The 24,682-nt window shown below is 43.6% G+C and overlaps 1 protein-coding gene across 1 annotated transcript in view; it reads left to right on the forward strand.

Annotated features, from left to right (window-relative positions):
* ASTN1 (astrotactin 1) overlaps window positions 1–24,682 on the forward strand; it is a 587,016-nt gene that overhangs the window by 502,601 nt on the left and 59,733 nt on the right. Inside the window, exons 17-22 of the mRNA XM_029617649.1 lie at window positions 7,751–8,019; window positions 16,929–17,062; window positions 19,654–19,805; window positions 23,004–23,139; window positions 23,420–23,520; window positions 24,457–24,640. Coding sequence (XP_029473509.1) covers window positions 7,751–8,019; window positions 16,929–17,062; window positions 19,654–19,805; window positions 23,004–23,139; window positions 23,420–23,520; window positions 24,457–24,640 — 976 coding nt within the window. The remainder of the gene's footprint in view (window positions 1–7,750; window positions 8,020–16,928; window positions 17,063–19,653; window positions 19,806–23,003; window positions 23,140–23,419; window positions 23,521–24,456; window positions 24,641–24,682) is intronic.

Here is a 24,682-nt window from a genome sequence, read left to right on the forward strand (position 1 = left end):
TGCTTGTCAGCTTCATTCAGTTGTTTTTCTTCTCTTTTTAATATGCCCAGCTCCATCTATTCTGGAATTTGCAGTCCTGCCAGTTGTATTGGAGACACAGAGTTACAAACCGAGAAAAAAAGAATAAGATAGAGCAAATACGATCATAAGGCCCATATGAACTCTACCTTTTCCCAAGACATGGCAATATTGCCAACTCTATGTGGTCTCTAACTATGCCCTCATTTCTCCATTGCCAATAATTCCCTGTGCTTATCCCAAGCTTGCTTGAATTTTGATATAGTCTTAGCTTCCACTACTTGTGTTCGAAGATTGCTCTGCATATCCACCACCCTTTCTGTGAAGACACACTCTCCTACTTACAACGGAGTCATAACGTCCCCCAACCTCCTAGCATGACACCTCTGAGAAATGCTTGCCTCTTGCACATTATTTATCATTTTGAGGTATTTGAATGTATCTTTAACACTCCCCCCTGCCGCATCTCATCGAGGATACTCACACCCTTAATTTTTACCTTCTGAGTCAGAATACTTTAGCGTGTCTTAAAAACTCAGGAGGCAATGAAAATGTTTCATGTTGATGAAGTCATCCAGTCTTGCCACCCTCAGGGCAGTCACTGTTAAGTGAGGTCCAGTTTTTCAGTCTCCCCATATGCAGGTCAGATCCCTAAGGATACTTGATTTACAATGTTTTTAAACACATAATGGGGCATAGAATAGAATGGGGATCTGTTAGGGATGCGGTAGGTAACTGCTTTATGCATATGGCAAAACCTAATAATTTTTTTTAAAAACCCCATCCCTCCTCCTATGCATATTCTGTTTGTGACATGAAAAAAGAAAGAAAAGTAGAACTATGTGTAGAGAGAGTTTAGAATTTGCTTAAATATGACAGAATAAATTACACAGTGAACTGCCAGTACAGGCGAGAGGTCCAAGCTGTTCTGAGCATTGTTTGGTATCCACAAATTCGTCCTGAGATTATTTGATTGCACAGTTTAAAATATCTTACAGCGTTTGAGAGATGTTAGGGGTTAACCACATTTGTGGTATAAATGTACGATATGCACCGGGCTGCTGAAAATCTGAGCTTTCGGTTTACAAACCGTGACCAGTTAGGACAATCTGATGGACTTGGGAACAGTTGGTGAGAGGAGTCCATGACTAATGTGTGAAAAATAAGACTCAGATGTTCAATCCACGTGAAATCTGATTTCGGCAATATTCTTCTTTAAACCTGACATTTGTCTTGCCACACATTACTTTTCGTTATTTGTCTTGCTTTTACAGCTTTGTTTTTAAAGAAAAAAAATATTACAAATTTACTGCAGAAATGGGCTTTTACAAAATTGCCAGCCCATCATAAAGTCTGTGTGTGTGCATTTTTATTCTGCATACCAGAGAAGTGCCAGGGGCAGGATTAGGGAGGGATTCCAAGTTGTGCGCATAATTTTTCATTTTAAAAAGCATGTGTAGCAAGTTACTATAAACCAGGTTCCTGCCTCCACAAGCTTATAATGTGCTGCAGCCTTACGATGTGGACCAAGCTGCGTCTGGATCTGAGTAATGTGTTTTGGACCTGCCCTAAAGGGGTTTTCAGACCTGCAGAGATTACAAACTGCAGCAGCCAAGGTGAAGGAATATAAAAATACGTCGAAACCCCTGTGTGTACTCCTGTGTACACAAGAACCAGCAAGTTGGGAAAAGGACTGTATTGTTTAGCCCTGCCCAGAGAACAGCAATACATAGCCAGCAGAGGAGGAAGCCAAAAGAATGCTGGGAGACCATTTAAGATAGAAAAGGCACAATTTGGCCGGCTCGCTTCATGTGTGGGGGGGCGGGGATGGCCAGGATTTGGAACCAGGAGCCAGGAAGAGAGGAGTACATCTGGCAGCTCTACAATCAGTTCTTCTCCTGAAGAGCTAATTAGCAAGAGGGAGAGACAGAAGTCTGTGCTCTGAGGAAATAGGGAGACAACTGTTCTTGCTTCATAGCTGAGCTACATGTAAAATCCCAACAAGGGACAGAGAAGGCAAGAATCGAGATGTTGTGCCTGCAAGCAGCTCACTCACCTTCTAACTTCACCACTGCCTGCTGGATGCCGGCTCTGCTCCTTCACAGCCTTGAGATGCCACTTGTGTGCCGCCGCTCTCCATGGCAGGAGTCGCCACCAATGCTGCCTCTACTCCTCTGTGCGGCCTCTCCTTCCAGGATGCTGTTGACACCTGATGCGGCAGAGATATGACACCATGGTTATCCTTGTGGCCAGCCATGCTGTTGCTTCTACCTGGTGTCCCCCTAGGCGTGCACGTGTCAACTGAAGATTTTAAATGCCACGGCACCTTGCAATGATGTCATCTCTTGCAGCCCTATAAAAGGGCTCTTCAGCCTTTGCTCCTGGCCTTCGCAAGGTCTGTTAGTGTTTTCAAGGTCCTCCATGTTTCCTGTTCCATGTTCCCGGTCTCCTGGTTCCTGTGGTTGCTTTGCCTTATTCCTGAATCCAAGTCTTGCCTTGCTCCTGGTTCCAAGCCTTCGTCCTGTCTGAGTCTTCAGAGTCTTTGTTGCTGGTTTAAGTCTTCGGAATTCCTTTCTAGTCCTGAGTCTGATTTCCAAGTTCTAGAATCCAAAGTCTGAGTTCCAAGTTCCTGAGTCTGAGTTCTTGAGTCCTGGTCTGGTCTTCGGAGTTCATTTTCCAGCTTCCGTCTTATTCCAAGTCTGAGTCCAGTACCTGCATCGCTATTGTCGTGGTATGTGACCAGCCCATGGGCTGTGTAGGGTGTGCAGTGGTGCCAGAATCTCTCTCTCAGAGCCTTCATCATGTTTACAAGTCCTGAGCCTTTGTCATGTTCCAGGTCCTGAGCTTTTGTCTTGTTCCAAGTTTTCAGAGTCATGTCTAAGACTTTGTCACATTTTGTTTTGAGTCCTCAGCCTTCATCTGTCCTCACATGCAAACTGCTTCCAAGCGGCAGTCTGAAAGAGCTTTTGAGTGGTCGCAGGGCTATCCCAGAGACCAGCATTGCGTTGCTGGGTCTCAGTTCCTGGTGCATGTTGGACATCCGAGTGTTTCTGATTCCAAGTCTGAGTGTTCCTATGCCAAGCCAAGAGTATTCCTGTTTCAGCCAACCCATGCCCAGATGCATTTGCCCACCAGCAGCATGGACCATGGCCAGCCCCGGGGTTGAGCAGATTGCATCGCGGCACAGGGGCTCACGCTCTCGAGTGCCATCCGCACTTGCAACATAATTCCTTTCCAGAGAAATCCAGGCCCAGGAGCACATGGCTGGATCATCCTCCTAAGAGAATGAATTAAGTAATCTAAACTTTGCACAGAGTATTTTAGCAGAGGAGGGAGCAGGATTATTTCCTTGCCTTTGGTCCCAAAATTCAGTATCACATCTTAATTGTTTCAGCCTTTCAGCCAAATTCATGCATAAACCCTCGCTGGCAGGTACAACCACATGAGATAGGGCTGGGAAAGAAAAACCGGTGGACCATGGTCTTTCTGTAAGAGTCAGGAACCAGGCCAGCTTTCTGTTTAGTACCATTTGGGGAAACTCCCCAGGAGAGAGAGAACTTTTACACATCGCAGTGCTCATCTATTTGATTTGTCATCTAGCCAACTCCACCATCAAAAGAGACTTCTTCATTTTCTTGATTGTTTGGATTTTTTCCCCACACAGTTTTGTGTTTGGGTCAGGGTGCCCCCTTTACAAACTGGTGACATTGGGATGGCTCTATCCCCCCCCCTCCCCCCTGTTTTTGAGTACTCAGGGGTAAAGACAATTTTTAAAAGTTGTGGACTTCACTGCCTTTCCTCCCCATGTTTCTCTATTAGTGTTCCCTATTTTTTATTTATTTGTTTACTATCCATATGAATATGTTGGTTGCCCAGGCTAACTAGGGATGTGCAGCAGGGACGGATTCATCCCATTCGGATTCGTAGGGCCCCAATCCGTTGCATCCATTCTTGGGGGCCCCCGATCCATTCATATGTCAAAAATACATTCGTTCCCCCCAAAAACCCCCATCTCAACACTTTAAAGTTATTTATCTACAATCCCCCCCCCTCCTGACCCCCCCCCCCCAAGACTTGCCAAAAGTACCTGGTGGTCCAGTGGGGTTCCTGGAGCGATCTCCTGCACTCGGGCTGTCGACTGCCGGTATTCAAAATGGCGCCGATAGCCCTTGTAACATAGTAAGGGCAAAGGCTATCGGCGCCATTTTGAATACTGGCAGCCGATGACCTGCATGCAGGAGAGCGCTCCAGGACCCCCGCTGGACCACCAGGGACTTTTGGCAAGTCTTGGGGGGGACGACAGGAGGGTGGGGGGCCTATTTGTTGGTGATCCGTTGTATTCGTGGGGGTTCGCCATATGTTTCGGAACCCCCACGAATACAACGGATATGGCGTATACGTTGCGGATTCACAATACGTCGAAAACGAATGCAAACCCCTAGGGCTAACAGGCTTGATATAAAATAAGAAAACTGCAAGTTTATATTATACTTGACTATTGTACTTTTCCCATTTAATGTTCTGGTTGGATTTACTGTCTACTTACACAATACTAGTAAAAGGGTTAATTACTGTTTATTCTGGTGTGATGATTTTTTCTGCTTTGTGGTGCCACAAGTGAGAGGTTATTTGGGAAGGGCACAGAATTGTGGTATCAAGGTGACCGGGACTCTGTCTCATCGCTCACTCAGGCTGTGAACCTGAAGAGAAATCATATTAATGAATATAATTTCTCATGTGGTACTCCCCACCCCAAGAATAGGGGGAATTCATAGTTCGGACCAAGGGGGGCGGGGAAAGCTACCCACACGTATTAGCAGGTGTAAATGTGTACAGCTAATTTTCCTAAGTACGAGCCTGCTTTTGCTTTGAAAATGATTGTAAATCTTGGGGGGAGGGATTTGAAAGTACCCATAGACTTTGCACTGAAAATTAACTGAGGTTAAGCAGAAGTTAATCTTTTTGCAGTTCTGTTGGTTCATCACTCTAGTGATGTCATCAGCCATTGTGAAAATGCACAGCTGCCATTGGCTAGTGTTCAGTCTTTATGCAAGTAACTTCCTTCTGATAGGTTGCCTAGTTAGGGGCACAACCTGTTTGTGGGATCTCTCTGCCTACACGAGTATCTCCCTGCCCTCTTCCCTGTTTGCACTTCTGTCTGTAAGGATGTGCAAACCTCTTTAAGAAAGGCTCATAAACCAATTCATTGAGCCTAAGCAAAATCTGTGAGGTGGTTTGTGCACCAGAGCCGGCGGCAGCACTAGGCAAACTAGGCCTAGGTCGTCAGGGTCCCAGGGGCAGCAGCCGTGGCAGCAAGAGAGAAGAGACAGCCACCGCCGTGGTGGTGGTTAGTGGCAGCTCAGCAGCTGCCGGCAGGATATTTCACCGAGGACCGATGAGCCAGGAGGGGGCACCGCAATGGACAGGTCGATCCTTGGTGAAATATCCTGCCAGCAGCTGCTGAGCTGCCATTACTGCCGCCATGGCAGCGGCTATCTCTTCTGTCTTGCTGCTGACCAATGAGCAACCATCAGTCCTCACCTGACCTGACTACCAGCTCAAGTCAAATTAGTTCACCTAGGGCGTCTTATACCCTTGCACTGGCCCCGTTGTGCACGTTAATATTAAGAAATGGCGATTGCTTGGCAAACCCACAATGGATCCATAGAAATGAGTCGTGGTTCCTCAAAAAATAAGCCATGAATTTCTCTCAGGATCAGCAGCAAAAAGTTTTGCAGATTTCCCCATAGAGAAGTCCATAGATTTTAACAACCTTGAACCAGGCTGAAATCTAGCTGCTTCGTGTTTGAGACAAACTAATTTGTATAGTCCTACCTGCCTGTGTACACACCTTGTTGTCTCCCTGCAAACCTCCTTGCTCACCTTGTGCATGACTTCATACTTCATTGTCTCCCTGCACACTCTCCTGCCTATGTATGTCCCTGCTTACCTCACTGCTTCACTTCCTGTCTCCCTGCCTTTCTGCCCGCTCTCATACCTCTCTGCCTTCCTACGTATATCCCTGTCTCAGCCTGTCTGATATTACTGCAATGACAATCAAACTCTTCCTACTACTTTGACAGCTTACTCATATAAAAACAAAACCCTTCATTGGTGTTTTGTTCCATCTTATATACTGGGATAAGAAGCAGCCCAGAGGAGAGTGAGAAGAAGGGAAAGGAATATACTATACATGTGAGGTGTGATTTACCCAGTTTTCTTCCCCACAAACACAGAAAGGGAGAACATTTTTAGTACATCAGGCCCTAGTCCTTGGGCAATCCAGTTTGTCTACCATTGTCTCAGGTACCTACCTAGATGGTTACTCTAGGGGCAGTGTCTTTACTGCTAATGACCTTTTTAGTGGTTGCATTGGGCCAAAGAGCGTCTTCTGGCGTTCATAGGATACAAACTTTATAGGCAACATATCAAGGTGTGTTTGGAAATTCTTCTTAATCAGGCCAGTGGCTGATGGTTGGTTGTGTGGGGCAGGGACTCTCTCTTTAGCCTCCTGGCTTAGAACGTTATATAAATAGCAAAATGAATAAATAGATGGCTGTATAAATTAAGTATTCACAGTTTCAGCACAAAAGTGGATTGTCCAAAGCAGAATTCCAACAAAAACAATATATATATATATATTTATTATTACCTGGGATTAAAATAATGGAACAATGGAATAGCAGCACAATATACACCTCCCCCCACACCCCCATCCAGTCTCAGGCCCCAAATGCGCATTTCAGGTAAGACTTCCTCAGATGGTAAAACAAGAGGGGCATATAGAATGTTTGTGGGGAGGGGGGCCCTGCACCTCTTCCCGCCTTGCATTCGGAAAGGCTGATAAATGCACACTGCAATTACTGGAACTCTGTTTTGACGCGTTGGTTTGCTGTGCTGGAACCGCATATATTTTTCATCTGGATTATATTTTCTTCCCCCTGCACCCTTCGTTCCCACGCGGAGCTCTGGCATTTCTCTCATTCCATGAATCATCCACTGGGTGGGGAGTTAGATCGGATGCTTTGATATAGGCTCCCCTCACTCTCCATTCCTCTGCCTCTTCCCCTCCACCCCACATTCATGACGTTGGCTATACTCTCCCTATAAGAGAGGTGTGCAGAAGAGCTGCACAATTTTTAAGCCTTTGGCATTTATGACAAGGAGACAAATGAGAGCCGACCAGGCCGCAGCTGATCGAGTTGGATCTTCTAAAGGACTGACCTGACTGCAGATAAGCAGAGGTGCAAACAATGCAAAAAATAATAAAGCCTGCAAGCTGTCAGGAAGGTGGTTTAACCTTTGAGAGAGATGGCAAGAGTCACAGTTTTCTAAGATTAAGAATCAATTTCTAGCTGTGGGCTCATGGGGAATGTGCCTTAATGTTGGTCTACAGCCCCCTCTGCTGTTTTGGCACTCGGCCTCCACACAGCCTTAGCTAGGTTCTCTGAATCCTGCCGGTCAGCACTCCCTGCTGTTTCCTCTTCTTTCTACCAATGCACTTCTCTCCTTCCAATCCCCATCAGACCTACACTGGGTTTGTTTTGTGCAGACACTACCAGTCCTGCTTTCCTGTGTACCTTTCACATAAAATGCCCATTAGGGTCTAAACCAAGAGAAACTTTGCTTGCAAACATCAGAGCATAGGTTTCCAGCAGATGTTGGTGCCCAGCTGTGCATCTCTTGCCTTCTCTCCTTTCTCCTTTATCTTTCATATCTTTTTTTTTTGCAGGTAATTCCCCCTCGGATGAATCCGAAGAAAGAGAGCGGGATCCAAAAGTCCTAACCTTTCCTGAGTACATTGCCAGCCTGCTGGATTCAGGCACTAAACGGATGGCAGCAGGAGTGCGCATGGAGTGTCAGAGCCGAGGGCGCTGCTCCTCATTCTGCCAACTGTGCCATGTGACCTCCAGCCCTGATGCCCCTGCTGAGCCCATTCTTTTGGAAGTCACCAAGGCAGTGCCCATATACGAATTAGTGACCAACAATGTCACACAGAAGGTAAGGGACTTATCACTTAAATGGTCAAGACCACTTCTCAGGCAGATTAAATAAATGATATAAAGTGGATTCAGTGAATTATCATGTTTGCTTTTCGCACTTACTTCCCCACCATTGGTGACTGTCAGCTGTCACAGAATCTGTCACCTGTACTTGAAGCCAAGAGGTAAGGCTAAGGTTACCCCCACTACTGTCACCGAAACTCAAGCCATAAAGTCCAGAGTGTGCAGGATGAGGCCATGTGCATCCCTGGAAGTACTGCCATGTTTTTGTAAGATAGCCTAGGTATAATTTTGAAGTGAGGAGGATAGTAGCAGTAGATAGAGTAGCAGCAGCAGAGATATGTTGAGGTGAAATCAAGAATACTGCATAGACAATTGTAGAGTCTACAATATCTCAGTTCAAATGGTTTTACTACTGTGTTCATGTGGGCTACTGGCTACTGTGGCAGTATTCCCACGCTATCCACTATAAAACAACTCTCACACAAGCACAAAATGTAATTGCTTTTTTTTCTGTCTCAGAGAGGGAAATCCAATCCGTGTATATATGTGCAGCCTCTGTGTAGTAGTATAGCACTATGCCAGAACCCTCTAATGGCTTTGTCTAGGCTTTAGCTGAGAGCGTTGAGGAGATTCCGAGGAGATCATCTAGAATCCCCAGCAATGAGCAGCATGTACAGCCAGTGCCATGTACCTAGTAGAAGCAGCTCCCAGGGAGGATTATGGGATCCCATCATTGTGTCAGTTCCTGCCTGAAAGACCATGATTTGGCTACTTCCAGGATTATGAGTACAGTGGAGGCTTTCCCATTAGAGTAGTGCAGTGGAAGGAGGGACTGGCTGTTCCAGGAAACTAGGAATCATCTCAGTGCTGAGATAGCCCAAATCCTAACACCATGAAAATGCTGTGGTGGTGCTTCCTAAGAAGCTTCTAATCCATTACCTTCAGTTAGTCTAGAATGCAGTTATTATGTTTATGTTTATTGATTTTTATATACCGATGTCTCAGTAGGAACCTTCACAATGGTTTACAAGCAAATGGGAGCAAGAGAAATACAATAATTCAATTAAAATTAGTTACATGTTATAAAAATTAATAGTTAATAAACACATAAAAATATAAAAATACTTAATAACAAATTATCAAAAGTAAACATAAGAGGATAGAAAGAGTAATAAGAAAAGGAATTTTTAAATATGATAAAACATAAATATAAAAACAGTAAAAACCTAAAGATCTTTAGTTAGTTGTGTCTGCAATAAAAAGAAATGTGAAATTCATTAGTTAGTTATGTCTGCATATGCGCATTCAAACAGCCATGTCATAAGGTCTTTCTTAAATTTCTTACAGTCTGCTTGAAGTCTTAATTGGGTAGGTAATGTGTTCCAGATCTTTGGTCCCGCGATTGATATTGCTCTGTCATGGACCTGGCTTAGATGGGCAGACCTTATTGATGGAATATTTAATAGAGCTTTGTTTGCAGACCTGAGATTTCGCTGTGGGACATGCAGTCTAATGGCTGTATTGAGCCTTCCGTTCGTTCGCCGTAGATGATGTTGTGAATGATGCATGCAGTTTGGTATCGAACTTGGTATGTAATAGGCAGCCAATGGAGCTGAATTAGAACTGGGGTAATGTGGTCACATTTCTTTTTGTTTGTCAATATTCTTGCGGCTACATTCTGTAACACCTGTAATGGGCGAAGTGTGGAGAGAGGAAGTCCCAGCAGAAGTGAATTGCAGTAATCAATGTTTGAAAAAATTAATATCTGAAGAATTGTCCTGAAGTCATTTGTGTCTAATAATGGTTTTAAGATAGAGTATACAATCAGAGGTCCTATACGCAGTACTATATTCTACAAATAAATCTTTTTTATTAAACACATTCAATATAAATCATCCTCCTCTAATACATAGGAACTCCTAACTAGACAATAGTTAATAAAAACCACTCACTCATTCATTACCCCCAATCATACTTTCCGCACACATACCATTCTCTAAAAAATACCCCAACATGATTGATATGTAGACAAATATCTTATGAACATTTCACATAATATACAACGCACTCCCTCTCAGTATATACCGCATAGAGTATTAAATGTCTATTTATATGTTCAATCACCCGACGACGATCTCGTTTCGTCCGCCGTGGCAGACTTCCTCAGGGATGTGTTCATAAACGCATTAATCAATCACGATGAAGTTGAATATTGCACCTCCCGATCACCATAATAATCACCCTAGTTCTTCTCGTAACCCTACTCCTTAAAGTGCCTTCCCACGCCTAGCAGGAACTCCTAAAACAGTACACAAGTGAAACAATTTTATCAATTCAAACAGATTCACATTATTGTAACCTTAACTTTCTTGAGTCAGTTAAATCCCCCTCCATACCAAAACATTAACTGACCATATCTAATAGCGAAGTAACCAAATACACTCCTTTCACTTCTGTCTCCGTACGTTCTGTAAAAGCTGTTGGTATTCACAATACTACCAGTCTTCTTCAATTGTAGCTTCCCTTCATCTCCTGAAATCATATAGTACCAGAATATATATTATATATATCCCTCTACCATGGCTATCTAATTAAAACACCACTATACTCCTTTATCAAAAGTCAACTGTTGAAGCGCATGCCTACAGCCTTTAAACTCACATACCTTTTGCTTAAACCAACAAGCACATCTTCTTCTTGTATGCCTCTTAAAACCGACAAGTTGTCTTCTTCCGATTCGGCACGCTATGCTTAAACGTTCTACTGCCAGGAAGTAGCCGCGTCCTTTTAAAGTATCTCTCAACCAATCAGAGCCGTGCCCCACGAATGCATATTGAATGTCTAAAACTTTATTCAAACATATAGGCATTGCATCCGCTCCCTACATCCGTGAAACGTCTCTCTATAGTATAGCAGGAATTGAAAATATCTACGCCAATTCTACATCTATCAAACTAAGACTTTCAAGCCAATACAATACATTATTACAAAAATATCCTATTCTCCAGATATCTCGTATCAAAGAATATCCTCAAGTGTCCATTCTCAAGGTATAATCTATCATCAAAGACCCGTGTATTTCTCCAATGTTTACCTAAAGTATTTGATTGAATTGCAAGACCACCTCCACATGGTATATTAATAAAATGCCTCCCATTCCAATGAATCATTTAACCCCCTTGGACGTACAGTATTCCACTGAAAAATGTATTTTTGTTCAATTTTATGCATAATGTGTGTCACTTCTCCCTGAGTCTTAATGTTGCATTGTTGTATCACAAAAAAAACGTACCTGATCTACAGTGTGCCCTGCCTCAATCCAGTGTGCCACCAAAGGTGCGCCTTCTTTTACGGTTCTTAGTCTACTTTTATGTTCTGTGATTCTCAACCTGATTTTACGTGTAGTATAGCCGATATATAAGAGTCCACATGGGCACACTATCCCATAGATTACCATAGCTGAGTCACAAGAAAAATTCCCTCTCAATACAAAGGGTTGTTTCCATTGAGCTGGCTTAAATGTTTGGATTTCCAAAACATTTTCGCACACTGAACATCCTGTACATTTGTGTTGTCCCCATTGTGCTACAGGCGCAACCACATCCGTTCTGGATAACAACGATCTCATATTAGTTCCGCGTTTCATGGCAAAAATCGGTGGCTCTTCAAACCCCGGTAATACTTTTACCAACTGCCAATGCTTCAATATGCATTTCTTGATTTGATGTACCTTAGTGGAAAAAGGTAACGTGCAAATTGATCTCATCACTGTACTACGTGGGCTAAGCTGTAATAAATTCTCACGGTTGGCATATAATGCTCGTTTGTAAGCCCCTCTGATACATTTGTGTGGGTAACCTCTTTCTTCAAATTTCTTCATTAACCTTTTAGCCATAACTTTGTATTCCTGTACAGACGAGCAAATCCGTCTGTACCTGAGAAACTGTCTAATCGGTATACTTTCCTTTAATTTCTTGGGATGAAAGCTCTGGAAATGCAATGTAGTATTGCGATCCGTGGGTTTAGTATACACAGAGAAAACCAATGTACCATCCTTTACAGTAATCATCATGTCCAAAAAAGGTAACTGGGCTACACTCGATTGAAAGGTAAACTGTAAATGTGGATCACACAAATTTACATATTGGATAAATTGAATAACCTAACCCTAACCCTAACGTAAACTGTAAATGTGGATCACACAAATTTACATATTGGATAAATTGAATAACCTAACCCTAACCCTAACCCTAACCCTAACGTAAACTGTAAATGTGGATCACACAAATTTACATATTGGATAAATTGAATAACCTAACCCTAACCCTAACCCTAACCCTAACCCTATATGCATTTCCAGAGCTTTCATCCCAAGAAATTAAAGGAAAGTATACCGATTAGTCAGTTTCTCAGGTACAGACGGATTTGCTCATCTGTACAGGAATACAAAGTTATGGCTAAAAGGTTAATGAAGAAATTTGAAGAAAGAGGTTACCCACACAAATGTATCAGAGGGGCTTACAAACGAGCATTATATGCCAACCGTGAGAATTTATTACAGCTTAGCCCACGTAGTACAGTGATGAGATCAATTTGCACGTTACCTTTTTCCACTAAGGTACATCAAATCAAGAAATGCATATTGAAGCATTGGCAGTTGGTAAAAGTATTACCGGGGTTTGAAGAGCCACCGATTTTTGCCATGAAACGCGGAACTAATATGAGATCGTTGTTATCCAGAACGGATGTGGTTGCGCCTGTAGCACAATGGGGACAACACAAATGTACAGGATGTTCAGTGTGCGAAAATGTTTTGGAAATCCAAACATTTAAGCCAGCTCAATGGAAACAACCCTTTGTATTGAGAGGGAATTTTTCTTGTGACTCAGCTATGGTAATCTATGGGATAGTGTGCCCATGTGGACTCTTATATATCGGCTATACTACACGTAAAATCAGGTTGAGAATCACAGAACATAAAAGTAGACTAAGAACCGTAAAAGAAGGCGCACCTTTGGTGGCACACTGGATTGAGGCAGGGCACACTGTAGATCAGGTACGTTTTTTTGTGATACAACAATGCAACATTAAGACTCAGGGAGAAGTGACACACATTATGCATAAAATTGAACAAAAATACATTTTTCAGTGGAATACTGTACGTCCAAGGGGGTTAAATGATTCATTGGAATGGGAGGCATTTTATTAATATACCATGTGGAGGTGGTCTTGCAATTCAATCAAATACTTTAGGTAAACATTGGAGAAATACACGGGTCTTTGATGATAGATTATACCTTGAGAATGGACACTTGAGGATATTCTTTGATACGAGATATCTGGAGAATAGGATATTTTTGTAATAATGTATTGTATTGGCTTGAAAGTCTTAGTTTGATAGATGTAGAATTGGCGTAGATATTTTCAATTCCTGCTATACTATAGAGAGACGTTTCACGGATGTAGGGAGCGGATGCAATGCCTATATGTTTGAATAAAGTTTTAGACATTCAATATGCATTCGTGGGGCACGGCTCTGATTGGTTGAGAGATACTTTAAAAGGACGCGGCTACTTCCTGGCAGTAGAACGTTTAAGCATACCGTGCCGAATCGGAAGAAGACAACTTGTCGGTTTTAAGAGGCATACAAAAGAAGATGTGCTTGTTGGTTTAAGCAAAAGGTATGTGAGTTTAAAGGCTGTAGGCATGCGCTTCAACAGTTGACTTTTGATAAAGGAGTATAGTGGTGTTTTAATTAGATAGCCATGGTAGAGGGATATATATAATATATATTCTGGTACTATATGATTTCAGGAGATGAAGGGAAGCTACAATTGAAGAAGACTGGTAGTATTGTGAATACCAACAGCTTTTACAGAACGTACGGAGACAGAAGTGAAAGGAGTGTATTTGGTTACTTCGCTATTAGATATGGTCAGTTAATGTTTTGGTATGGAGGGGGATTTAACTGACTCAAGAAAGTTAAGGTTACAATAATGTGAATCTGTTTGAATTGATAAAATTGTTTCACTTGTGTACTGTTTTAGGAGTTCCTGCTAGGCGTGGGAAGGCACTTTAAGGAGTAGGGTTACGAGAAGAACTAGGGTGATTATTATGGTGATCGGGAGGTGCAATATTCAACTTCATCGTGATTGATTAATGCGTTTATGAACACATCCCTGAGGAAGTCTGCCACGGCGGACGAAACGAGATCGTCGTCGGGTGATTGAACATATAAATAGACATTTAATACTCTATGCGGTATATACTGAGAGGGAGTGCGTTGTATATTATGTGAAATGTTCATAAGATATTTGTCTACATATCAATCATGTTGGGGTATTTTTTAGAGAATGGTATGTGTGCGGAAAGTATGATTGGGGGTAATGAATGAGTGAGTGGTTTTTATTAACTATTGTCTAGTTAGGAGTTCCTATGTATTAGAGGAGGATGATTTATATTGAATGTGTTTAATAAAAAAGATTTATTTGTAGAATATAGTACTGCGTATAGGACCTCTGATTGTCTACTCTATCTTTGATATAGACGGAGGCACTGCACTATTTTTGTGTACCTAATAATGGTTTTAGCCTTTGTAGTGTTCATAATTTAAAATAGCCATCTTTTAACTTCATGGAGATATATTTTTGCAGGCTCAGTTCTGAGTCAAGTATTATTTCTAAATCTTTAACAATGAAGTTGGGTTGTATTGTTACTTTGTTTTCAAATAGAAAAGGGGGAATGTTTTCGTCACGATATTTTCTCTCTAAGAGCATGATCTCAGTTTTATTACAAGGGTCTGCTTCAGGGATCACATATCCCCTATTTTGTGTGGCCTACATTGACTGCTGATTGCCAGCTGTATTATTTTTAAAATTGCTTGTCTAACTTTTAAATCCTTACAGGACTTGAATCCAGGCTATCTGAGTGATCGTCTATCCTCATATATGCAAATACAATAGATGTATACATCTCAGGCTGCCTTGTTGGCTTTTCCCTACTTAAAAAAGCAGTACACCCCTATATAACATATGCAAGGGTATTTAATGTGTGGCCCCATCAATCTGGAATCAGCTACCTCTTAGAAGTTGGAGAATGTACAGACTATTTAGCCTTTATTAAAAATCTTAAAACCTGGCTTTTTGGTTCATTAACTGATGATTTAGTGTAGCTCTCTGACAGTATTAGCAACCAAGTAGCTGTCTTTTGTAAACTTTACTTAGAGAAATAGGATTATGCAACATGTAGTATGTGCTTATGCAACTATAAGGGGATATTTACATTTTTAATTTAATATTATTTTACATTTTCTGTAGAAAATATTGCTCAATAGTATTGTTTTATATTAATATTTTGTTTAGAATTTGTACTTGAATTTGTGCATTGTTTGTGATACTGGTTTTATTGTGTTGGTCTTTGTTGGAAACAGTTTTGGTGATCCAGCAAATAAAAAAATATTAATTTATAGATAAATTGATTTGTTTTTGAGGTTCACTTCACAATCCTGGAATGTGACAGCTATTAAACTGATTGCTTCTTTGAATTGCAATTTGTTTTGGAAAATCTCCTGTGCACATAAATCAGACCTGTTTAGAACCCTTCTAGTTGAGTAGTCTGCTTTTATTGTGGAGTGAGAAAGCAGATCAGCATCCTAATCAAAAGAGAGGAAAATCTCCTGTAGCCCCTCTTCTGGTAGTCCCAGGGCTAACTTCTCTATCAGTGCCCCAGTCCCGGGGTCAGGATTCTCCTGTGGGGGACACAGAAGGATACTCCCCCAAAGCCCAAGATGTGGAGTGACTGTGCCTGTTCTGTACAGCTCTGTTTTCACTGGCCCAAGATGTGGGGTGACTGTCTCTCTCCTGGGGAGTTCTGTTTTCACTGTAGGTAGGAGGGATGTGAGTGCCAACAGAATACTCTAGACTCTCAAGATGGGTGTCCAAGCAAAACTTTACTGCAGCAATTCTTCAAAAGCAAATTGTGGCACTATATATACCAGTTCTTAGCACAACAGATTGTTGTCATAGTCTTCCAACTTTCCTTCTCTGTACAAGTGTCCCTCAGTAGATGGGATTGCAAAAGAACTCTTCCTCCAGTGATTGGAAAAGTAAGACTTCCCAAACAGGAATATCCCATTTATGGGTAGAAAACTCCTTCCAAAGTTCTAGCAGACAAAATAGGGCCTCCACACTGCACAGGTCCCAATTATACCTCTTCTCAGTTCTCTTTCTCCAGATGACACACAAGATCTTTCGGATAAAAGGTCCAGGCAGAAGGAAACAATCAGCTCTTCCAACTTTTCTCAGGGCAGAGAGGGTGGCAGTGAAAACCTTCCTTCCAGATTCACAAAAAACAAAGGCTTTACCCAAATGTCCAAACAGCTGGAATTCTCCTGCAGCAAGTCAGCAACAGCCACCACCCACAGTTGTGCAGAGTCTTCCTGATCCTGGTCATATTGGAATGTGTGCATGTTTGAATGCTATATGGCTGTCTTCTGTCAAATCAAACTAGAAAGCAGTTTTAACCTGTAGCGGGAAATATTTCATTTGCTGTGTGCTCTCTTTTAGATGCAGAGGAATAATAATACAGTGTACTCTTTAGAGGAAGATTGACTTAAAAATGATAAATTGCCTGCAACAGATTTTCTACCATTCTGCATTTCTTTGCTTCTAGCTTGGAGCCTGATTGGTTCCCATCAGAGATAAGCATGTAGAATGCAAGGTCCCATGGTGGTAGTGGATATGGTGGTGATGAGGGTCAGATAATTGTTTGGAAAGGGAGAATTGTATATCTGACCAGATAAAATCTCTATTCAATTATTTTCACATTTCCTTTTTTTTTTTAGTTATTTTTAGCTAAGGGGCTGTGCATAAGTTGGCTGAATGGCTTTTTTTCTCTTCTGCTCAGATGTTACAGGAAGCCATGCAGAGCTCCCTCTGGTGTTCAGGAAGTGGTGATGTCATTGAAGACTGGTGTAGGTGTGACTCGAGTGCTTTTGGTGCCGATGGGCTTCCAACCTGTGCTCCTCTTCCACAGCCTGTGTATGTCACTTCCTCACACATGCTATCCTCCTGTTATTTCTCTCTTTCTCTCCTTCCTGCCTGTCTTTTTTTCCCTCTTGAAGGATGCTAGCAGTAGAATGCCTTTAAGAATGATGTTTAAGGGAGAAGGAGAAGCAGATGATTACCCAAAATAAAACCTATGGAAAAAGGGGGAAGTTTTAGGAATGATAACGTTAGAAAAATATAAGGAACTTGAGTTCTTGTAGAAAGAAATAATTGCAGTACCTAAATGCTATATTTAGGAAAGTTTAATATCTAGAACCATTGCCACCATAAGCTAATAATCACAGCGGGTGGGAGAGGATGGCATGAACATTGCCAGTGTGTTGTACATCAATGATCAAACACCAATAGAAACAGTGCAGAAAAAAACCATTTTTATGAGCAATAACGAGTCAACATTCATAACATATAGGGTCTTAATCAAAACTAGGGATGTGAATCGTTTTTTGACGATTTAAAATATCGTCCAATATATTTTAAATCGTCAAAAATCGTTAGAGCCGCGGTACAATAACAATTCCCCCGATTTATCGTCAAAAAATCGTAAATCGGGGGAAGGGGGAGGGGAAGGGGGAGGGCGGGAAAACCGGCACACTAAAACAACCCTAAAACCCACCCCGACCCTTTAAAATAAATCCCCCACCCTCCCGAACCCCCCCAAAATGCCTTAAATTACCTGGGGTCCAGAGGGAAGGTCCCGGTGTGATCTTTTACTCTCGGGCCTCCGGTGTGTTGTAGAAATGGCGCTGGCGCTACCTTTGCCTTGTCATATGACAGGTCAAAGGTAGCACCGGCGCCATTTTGTTTTTTGTCCCCCGACAGGTGCCGGCCGTACGCCGTATGGCCGGCGCCATTTTCCGTACAGAAAAACGATTCGCGTGCAGGAAGTCGTTCCCCGACCCCCGCTGGACTTTTGGCAAGTCTTGTGGGGGTCAGGAGGCCCCCCCAAGCTGGCCAAAAGTCCCTGGGGGTCCAGCGGGGGTCCGGGAGCGATCTCCTATGCTCCTGACGTCGGGGGACAAAAAAACAAAATTGCGCCGGCGCTACCTTTGCCCTGTCATATGACAGGGCAAAGGTAGCACCGGCGCCATTTCTACAACGCACCGGAGGTCCGAGAGTAAAAGATCACACCGGGACCCTTCCTCTGGACCCCAGGTAATTTAAGGCATTTTGGGGGGGTTCGGGAGGGTGGGGGATTTATTTTAAAGGGTCGGGTGGGTTTTAGGGGTTGTTTTAGTGTGCCCGAGAGTGGAAGATCACACCAGGACCCCCCCACTGGACCCCAGGTAATTTAAGGCATTTTGGGGGGGTTCGGGAGGGTGGGGGATTTATTTTAAAGGGTCGGGGTGGGTTTTAGGGATGTTTTAGTGTGCCGGTTTTTGATTTACATGATTTACACGATTTACACGATATTTAAAAAACCCAAACTGCGACGATCCGATTCCCTCCCCCTCCCAGCCGAAATCGATCGTTAAGACGATCGATCACACGATTTACATCTCTAATCAAAACAGATTTTTTTCCATAGGCACAGAATGAGAAAAACTTCTTCATTAAATAAGGTCTATAGAGTAACATCCTTAAAAAGCAACAGGAATTTGTAGGTATTTGCAGCATGTTCAAGATCTTTCATTGGTGCCACCAGGAATCTTTGTTGGTATACAAAATGGAACAAAGTGATCAGCTGTGCTAGTAATGTTATAAAAGCTCTCTTAAACAAGGTCTGTGGCTTACCTGTTTGTGGTAGCTTTCTATATGAATCTATGTCTGCCTTGAAATGATTCAAGGCGGCAGCCATTTTGTGGAAGTTTGATCCTGAGCCAAATAGTGATCAGATTTGAGTGATGATTCTAAATGTAAAATTCTATCATGGTGTTGTAACCAGGGCCTGATTTAACATTTCAATGCCCATCAGCAGTTTTAGGGGCAGAGGGTCCCCCTCGGGATCAAGCGGGGGGGGGGGGGCGCCCCATGGCAGATCAGAGAGAATGGCCTTGGGTAGGGGAAGGAGTGCCTGCCCATCTTCCCTTGGGATCACTCCAGTACCTTTTTCCACATCCTCACTCCTCATCTCAGTTGGTGCTCTCAGCAGCTGCCCCAATAGAAAATAAAGTCATCATAGGGTCTGTGAGCAGGTCCTGAAGCATCCCCTTCCCCCTCCTCCTGTAGGGGCTTCCTTTTACCAAGAAAACTGGTATGAGGGATAAGGCATCTGCAGGGCCTGTGAGCATGCCTCACCCTGTGCTGATATTTTTTATTGTTTTTGCTGTTGCTGTGAGTGCCAGCTGACAATCATTATGAGCTGCAGACCAGTATGGCACTGTAGGCTTTTGCTTACATTGTCTATGCTAAAATTCTATCCTGGATGTAACTCCTCTTTAAATGAAAGGTCATCATCCCACCTAGATTGTCTCCTATTTTGGTTTCTTTTTAGATCTGTTCTTTACACTTTTCCCCTCCCACGAATAATGACAATGCAAACTTGAACATCAGGGGGGGGTCAGAACTGGAAGAAAACCTGGTGGAATGGTGATCTTCAGTAGACCTTATCCATTCTTATTCTTCAGGCTGAAGCTGTCCATGGTGCACGAGCCCAGCAGCTCCCTGGTAGTACTGGAATGGGAACACTCAGAGCCACCAATTGGAGTACGGATTATTGACTACATCATTAGTCAAGAGAGAGTCACTGATAGGCTCGATCATTCCAAAGTGGAGACTGGTGAGTGTATGGAGAGCTTCCTTATACATCAGCCATGTGGCCGAAAGAAGAATGTGTCCAATCAAGAGGGGGCAGAGTTAGAGGTATGGATCAGCAAAAATGACACCATCATTTATCCATTTCTACATTTTTCATTTTCTCCTTTTCTTGATGATTTTATTCAGTATGAGAGTGCTAATGGTGGTGGTGGAAGGGAGCAGTGTAGTCCTGTTTACTTGACTGATGAAAAAACAAAACTGAACTACTCTCTACCTGGTATAATGGTTCTCAATTATTCCTCAAGAGTACCCTAGTTGGTCTGGCTTGCAGGCAATTCATAATGAATGTGCAAATATGTTTGCATGCGTTGGGTAATGAACCAGGTTAATGTCTGCAAATCTCTCTCATGCATAATCAGATCAAGCAGGGTACTCCTGAGAAAGGAACCAAGTCAGTCCTATGTAGGAAGCTGTGGCTATCGGCGCCATTTTGGTTCCTGGCACCTGACGGCACGAGTGCAGGAGATCGCTCCCGGACCCCCGCTGGACCCCCAGGGATTTTTGGCCAGCTTGGGGGGGCCTCCTGACCCCCACAAGACTTGCCAAAAGTCCAGCGGGGGTCCGGGAGCGACCTCCTGCACTCGGGCTGTATTGCCAGTATTCAAAATGGCGCCGGCGCTACCATTGCCCTCACTATGTCACATATTTGGCCAAAAGTCCCTGGGGGTTGTTACGACCATGGCTGCTATGCAGCCGCCTCACCACCAGAGGTCCCCCATGAGCATGCTCTTCTGGCTGGCCCACTCCTTCCTTCCTGTCTACCCTATATCCCAGACTCTCCTTTATAACCCTGTCTAGTAGTTCCATCGGTGCTTCGGCATCAAGCTCACCTGGGCTCCCTGCTCTAGCCTTTTTCGCCTTCTGTCTGTGGCCTACGGGCCTCTGCCTGCTGTCTGTGGCCTACGGGCCTCTGCCTGCGGCCTACGGGCTTCTGCCTTCTGTCTGTGGCCTACGGGCCTCTGCCTGCTGTCTGTGGCCTACGGGCTTCTGCCTTCTGTCTGTGGCCTACGGGCCTCTGCCTGCTGTCTGTGGCCTACGGGCTTCTGCCTACTGTGTGTGTGTGTGGCCTACGGGCTTCTGCCTCCTGTGTGTGTGTGTGGCCTACGGGCCTCTGCCTGCTGTCTGTGGCCTACGGGCTTCTGCCTTCCGTCTGTGGCCTATGGGCCTCTGCCTGCTGTCTGTGGCCTACGGGCTTCTGCCTACTGTACGTGAGTGGCCTACGGGCTTCTGCCTACTGTGTGTGTGTGTGGCCTACAAGCTTTTGCCTTCTGTCCGCTGTGTGTGGCCTACGGGCCTTCTGTGTGTGGCCTACGGGTCTTCTGTCCACTGTGTCTGGCCTACGGGCCTCTGCCTGCTATCAGTAACCTACGAGCTTTCTGCCTGCTGTGTGTGTGTGGCCTACGGGCCCTCTGTCTGCTGTCTGTAGCCTTCGGGTCTTGTGCCTCGCTCTGCTGCCTTCAGGGCTTATGTGTTTCATGTTCAATGTTGTCCTGGTTTGTCAATGCTGTCCTGGTTTGTCTGTCCAGTTCTCTGTCAGTCTTGTTTCCTGAATTCAGTCACTTATACCTCGTCATTATCACTCATACTGGCACGCTTCCTGAGTTCATCCTTACCAGCACCCAGTTCCAGTTTCCTGTACACCTTTACCTACATTCATGTTCACACATACTTCCATGCTGTTCCAGTCTTCAAGTTCACTCTTACCTTCATGCATCTGGTATCAGGTATCTCCAGCCAGTATTAGACTCCGTCTGCCTATTCCACCTTCCCACTTGCCCATAGGGTTCACTCATTCCTGCCTGCACCAGCCAGCATCTAGACTCTTCTGCAGTCCTGCCTTTCTCCTCCCTGAGACACCCTCGGTAGTGGTGTTCACCACTCCTGGCCTGAGCCCATTCGTAAAGAAAACAAAAACACAAAAGATGCCTCAGTCTTATTTCAGTGTTTATTAGAACAGAGATGTGCTCAATAATTGCCCGACTCAGGCCGAGTTTCGCAGCTCGTTGGCCGCTGCCTCAGGGGCTTGAACACTTCAAATTCTTAGTTGAAATCCACACAGTGAATTTAATCAAATGTTCAGCCAATGTATGATTTTTGTGAGTTGATCATACATTGGCTGAACGTTTGATTAAATTCACTGTGTGGATTTCAACTAAGAATTTGAAGTGTTCAAGCCCCTGAGGCAGCGGCCAACGAGCTGCGAAACTCGGCCTGAGTCGGGCAATTATTGAGCACATCTCTGTTCTAATAAACACTGAAATAAGACTGAGGCATCTATTGTGTTTTTGTTTTCCTGACGGCTATCATAGATCGCCTACCTCTTTGTTTTCCTGAGCCCATTCGTAACAGGGGTCCAGCGGGGGTCCGGGAGCGATCTCCTGCACTCGTGCCGTCAGGTGCCAGGAACCAAAATGGCACCGATAGCCTTGCCCTTACTATGTCACAGGGGCTACCGGTGCCATTGGTCAGCCCCTGTCACATGGTAGGAGCACAAGATGGCGCCGGCCATCCAGTGCTCCTACCATGTGACAGGATCTGGCCAATGGCACGGATACCCTGTCACAAGGTAAGGGCAAAGGACGGCCCAGTAGCCGGAGGACGGCCCGGAGCAGGAGATCACGGGAGATCGCTCCCGGGATCCCCACTGGACTACCAGGTACCTGTAAAAGATTTTTTTTGGGGGGGGGGGGGTCGGGAGGGTGGGGGAAGCTAAGGGGTTACTTTTAAAGGGTCGGGTGGGTTTAGGGGTTATTTTTGTGTGCCGTTTTTTCCCACCCTCCCCCAAAACGATAAGGGAAGCCCCACGATCAATATCGTGGGGTTTTCCTATTGTTTTCGGAGAGCCCCCGATTGCTGACGATTTTGAAAATATCGACGATATTTTCAATCGTCCGAAGCCCGATTCACATCCCTAGTTTTAACCACTGAGCTCTCCCTTATTTTGTTAAAGGTGGCTTTGTAGGACCCATCGATTTACCAAACCACAGTTTACAAAGCTGGACTAATAGAGAGTCCCTGAGCTCATGTTTTACTAGATTGTCATGTTTATTACATTGATTTTAGATCTTATAGAGGCTACCCTTTGTACTGAAAGCAAATTTCTATATAATGTAATCACTTATTTCTTTCTTTTCTCTGTGTTCTCCTCCCCTCAATCCAGAAACAGTTTTGAGTTTTGTGGATGACATAATTTCAGGAGCCAAGTCTCCCTGTGCAATGCCAGCTCAAGTACCTAGCAAGCAATCCAGTACAATCTCCTTAATCATTCGCTGCTTAGAGCCTGATACCACCTACATGTGAGTTATCCTAACTCTACCTGTTCCTATCTTGCTTTCGTTTTTTGGATAAGTAACTGGAATTCTTTATATCACTGTAAATAAAGTCTTCCATCTGTGAAAATGCATCTGAATGGAGCCTTTGCACATCCTGGGTTTGTATATCACAGCTTGCACAAACTGGAGAAAGGGGTAGGAGTAACCAGAAGGCAGGCAACCCTCATTTTTCCATTCACTATACTTTGGTGTCCTTTGACCTGCTTCCCACCATAACTCTGCTGTTTCTTTCCATTTGTCATAGGTTCACTCTTTGGGGGATGGATAACACAGGTAGACGTACCAAGCCAAGTGATGTTATTGTGAAAACACCTTGCCCAGTAGTGGATGATGTGAAGTCCCAAGGTAAAAAACAGAGAGGAGTGTTCATACCACATTTTCAGCCTGTATATTTGTTTCAGCCAGGATATTTGTTTACAGTGGGTTCCTCATATAATCTACAAGCAAGGGGTCTAGAAAAAAATGTACAAAATCGTGCACATCTTAAATATGTCTAATATATATATTTACAGAGAGCTATATACAGTAGATATGTATAAACATAAATCTATGTCTCAAGATATGTATCTATATAAAGTATTTAATAATGTTCTATTTATTAATTTTTCCCTTTGCTGTCTATGATGAGCAGAACATCTCTAGAGGTGAATTTGATTTGGTTTGGCAATAAGGATAATTTTCAAAGCCATTTATGCAAATAAATAGTAATTTAATTGCATAAATTGACAAACTGAAATTTGCCCTCCCTCAGTACAACAAAATATATGCACATGGCTCCATGGCTTGTAACTGCAATTAGGTATAGCCCCCATCCTAGTCAGCACTTGGGTACAGGGGCATTTGGGGAGGGCCATGGACTATGCAAGGCCCCATGACAGTCCAGGGGTTCCTGCATAGGGGGAAAAACATAGTTTTCAAGGCTCCCTGGGGTTTTGCCTCTCTGGGACCCTTCTACACACCAATCAGTCACACCAACAATCACTTCACTCACAATGACTAGCAATGGTTTTAAAGACATTTCATCTCATTTAGGAATTCTACTTTACTATATAACCTTCAATTTACATATACAAAACCATTAATTTCAGGTGCACGGAGAGATAACAAATGTCATATACGTACTTTATTGAGCTTGCAATGACTTTATGAGTGATTGACGGCTTGGAAATCCAGTCTACTCTGCTCTTACCTAGTGGCACAGTGCTTCAGATTAGAGGGTATGTGTGCCAAGTGGTTGTTTCAATTTACTGTCCTCTCTCTCCTCCAACTTTATCTGTCCAGAAATAGCTGACAAAATCTACAACCTCTTTAATGGCTATACTAGTGGGAAGGAACAGCAGACAGCTTATAACACCCTGCTGGACCTGGGCTCTCCGAGTCTGCATCGCGTCCTGTATCATTATAACCAGCATTATGAGAGTTTTGGGGAGTTCACCTGGAGATGTGAGGATGAGCTTGGCCCCAGGTAACTTACTTTACTATTTTTAATACAAAGTATCACATCACT

Source organism: Rhinatrema bivittatum, chromosome 10 (genome assembly GCF_901001135.1).
Source record: "Rhinatrema bivittatum chromosome 10, aRhiBiv1.1, whole genome shotgun sequence".
Lineage (NCBI taxonomy): Eukaryota > Metazoa > Chordata > Amphibia > Gymnophiona > Rhinatrematidae > Rhinatrema > Rhinatrema bivittatum.